Below are 2,484 nucleotides of genomic sequence, written 5' to 3'. Positions count from 1 at the left end.
AAAAGATCTCTGAGACCATCAAGTCCAGCCCATGAGCTAACACCACCATGGCAACTAGTCCATGGCACTAAGTGCCACATCCAGTCTGTCCTTAAACACCTTCCGGGGTGCCACCTCCCTGGGCAGCACATCCCAGTTTCTGGGAAGAAATGCTTCCCAATGCCTGACCTAAACCTGCCCTGGTGGAACCTGAAGTGATGGAGCTCTGCCCTTCCCAGTGTGAGGCTCACACCACTGCTGAAAACTGAGCCACGCGGAGAGAGGAAGGAAGGAGCTCAGCAAGGAGAGATCTCCACCCACTCTTTTCACCCATGAGTCACTTGACCTGGGACTGGATTAAAAGACAGAAGTAGAAAGAGGACAGGAGGTGTTTGCAGAGCCACTCCCCTGCAGACAGGGCCTGAGGACAGGGCAGAGCTCAGGGCCAGCTGCAGTGCCAGGAAAGCCTCAGAGCAACTTTTCAGTACCTGAAGGGCCTACAAGGAGCCAGAGAGGGATCTGTGCTAGGAGCTGCAGGGACAGGACAAGGGGTAACAGGGAGAGATTGGAAGGGGGGAAATTTAGCTTAGATCTCAGGCAGAAGTTTTCCCTGTTGTGGTGGTGAGACACTGTGCCAGGTTGCCCAGGGAGGCTGTGGCTGCCCCAACCCTGGCACTGTCCATTCCAGGTTGGATGAGCCTTGAGCAACCTGCTCTGCTGGGAGGTGTCCCTGCCCAGGGCAGGGGTTGGTGGGAGATCTCCAAGGTCCATTCCAACCCCTAAAATCTTACCATTCTATGCTAACAAGTGGGGAAACAGTTGACTGAACACACCTATGAAACAGTACCCAGTGGTGTTTCTTTCAAAAAGAAATAACTATTCTAAGATTAAGAATGACTATTCTATAGTCTATAAGAAATGACTATTCTAAGCTTTGCAGAATGCTGTTACCTAAACATCAAGATGTCTTTTTAAATCACGGTCTTCTGTTCTGTTGAGACACTGTGCCAGGCTGCCCAGGGAGGCTGTGGCTGCCCCAACCCTGGCACTGTCCATTCCAGGTTGGATGAGCCTTGAGCAACCTGCTCTGCTGGGAGGTGTCCCTGCCCAGGGCAGGGGTTGGTGGGAGATCTCCAAGGTCCATTCCAACCCCTAAAATCTTACCATTCTATGCTAACAAGTGGGGAAACAGTTGACTGAACACACCTATGAAACAGTACCCAGTGGTGTTTCTTTCAAAAAGAAATAACTATTCTAAGATTAAGAATGACTATTCTATAGTCTATAAGAAATGACTATTCTAAGCTTTGCAGAATGCTGTTACCTAAACATCAAGATGTCTTTTTAAATCATCTACTTTTGCCACAAGGTAAGAAAGATCTGTGTTATTATGTCACTGAGGACAGGCTGGAGGTGGTACTCAGTGCCATAGTCTGGTTGCCTTGGTGGTGTTGGGTCATGGGTTGGACTCAATGACCTCAGAGATCTTTTCCAGTCTGATTGATCCTGTGATTCTTTACCTCCACGGAGTAATAAACCAAGTTGAGTTCTTGCCTTCCCCCAGCCAGCAAACACACCTGTGGCCACCCCATACCTCTGTGAAGGTGTAAGCCTCCTCTGCTGTGCACTCAGCCTTCACCGTGGGGTTACTCAGGGCAAAGATGATGGGTCTCTCGTTGATGGAAGCCATGGCTTTGATCACTCCCTGAGAGAAGAGCCTCCCAGCTCCTGCCACTCCTGAGGGAACACAGACAGACAGAGTCAGCACCAGGGTCTGCAGGTCGAGTTCATGTCACCCCTGAAGTCTCAGAGCAAAGCACTACAAGCTTCTCCAGCAGCTGGAGATGGAAACCAGGCACTGCTTGTGGCTGCCTGGAATGCACAGTTCTCACAGGAACATCTAATTCAGTGGTTCCCTCACCCTATTTAACCAGATTTTTTGGTATTGATCCGTGGAAAGAAGAGTGCTCTGGATAAGCAAGTGGGAATTCCAGGCTGTCCACAGATGATTCATCCTGGCTGGGTGTTACCTGTGCCTGGTGTTTCTGACCTCACCCAAAGCCACAGAGGTACAAACACACAAAAACGGTGCATATTTGTGCCTCAGTGCAGAACTCAGCCAAAAACACCTCTTCTTTCCCAAATCAATCACGTGCAAAGGACAATGCAGTCGTGCCAGGAAATACCTGTACTCCTGTGTCACCTCTGCAGACAACCACATCAATAAGCAGCTACAGGTGTCAGTGACCTAACAGGTGTTGTGGTTATCAGACAGCTCCTTTAAGCCTTGCTGCTGGCAGAGTCTGTCTGTGGTTCTCCTCCTCTGCTCTGCTCTGTGAGGCCCCACCTGGAATACTGCATGGAATAATGGTGTCCTCAACATAAGGAGAACATGGAACTGCTGGAGCAAGTCCAGAGGAGGGCCATGAAGTTGGTAAGAGGACTGGAGCATCTCCCCTATGAAGACAGGCTGAGGAAGTTGTGGCGGGTTTCCCCCGGGGTGGA

At 50.2% G+C, this 2,484-nt stretch overlaps 1 protein-coding gene across 1 annotated transcript in view; it reads right to left on the bottom strand.

Moving 5' to 3' along the window:
• Positions 1-1,573: 1,573 nt before the first annotated feature.
• The window catches only part of LOC103804815 (NAD-dependent malic enzyme, mitochondrial-like), a gene marked incomplete at both ends in the record, with an annotated part of 6,141 nt that continues 5,230 nt past the window's right edge, over positions 1,574-2,484 (bottom strand). Inside the window, one exon of the mRNA XM_009077445.1 lies at positions 1,574-1,716. Within this exon, the coding sequence (XP_009075693.1) occupies positions 1,574-1,716 (143 nt within the window). The remainder of the gene's footprint in view (positions 1,717-2,484) is intronic.

The sequence above is a fragment of the Acanthisitta chloris genome, unplaced genomic scaffold, assembly GCF_000695815.1.
Source record: "Acanthisitta chloris isolate BGI_N310 unplaced genomic scaffold, ASM69581v1 scaffold10766, whole genome shotgun sequence".
Lineage (NCBI taxonomy): Eukaryota > Metazoa > Chordata > Aves > Passeriformes > Acanthisittidae > Acanthisitta > Acanthisitta chloris.
The sequence above is the reverse complement of the archived record's forward strand: the minus strand, read 5'-3'. Positions and strand labels throughout refer to the sequence as shown.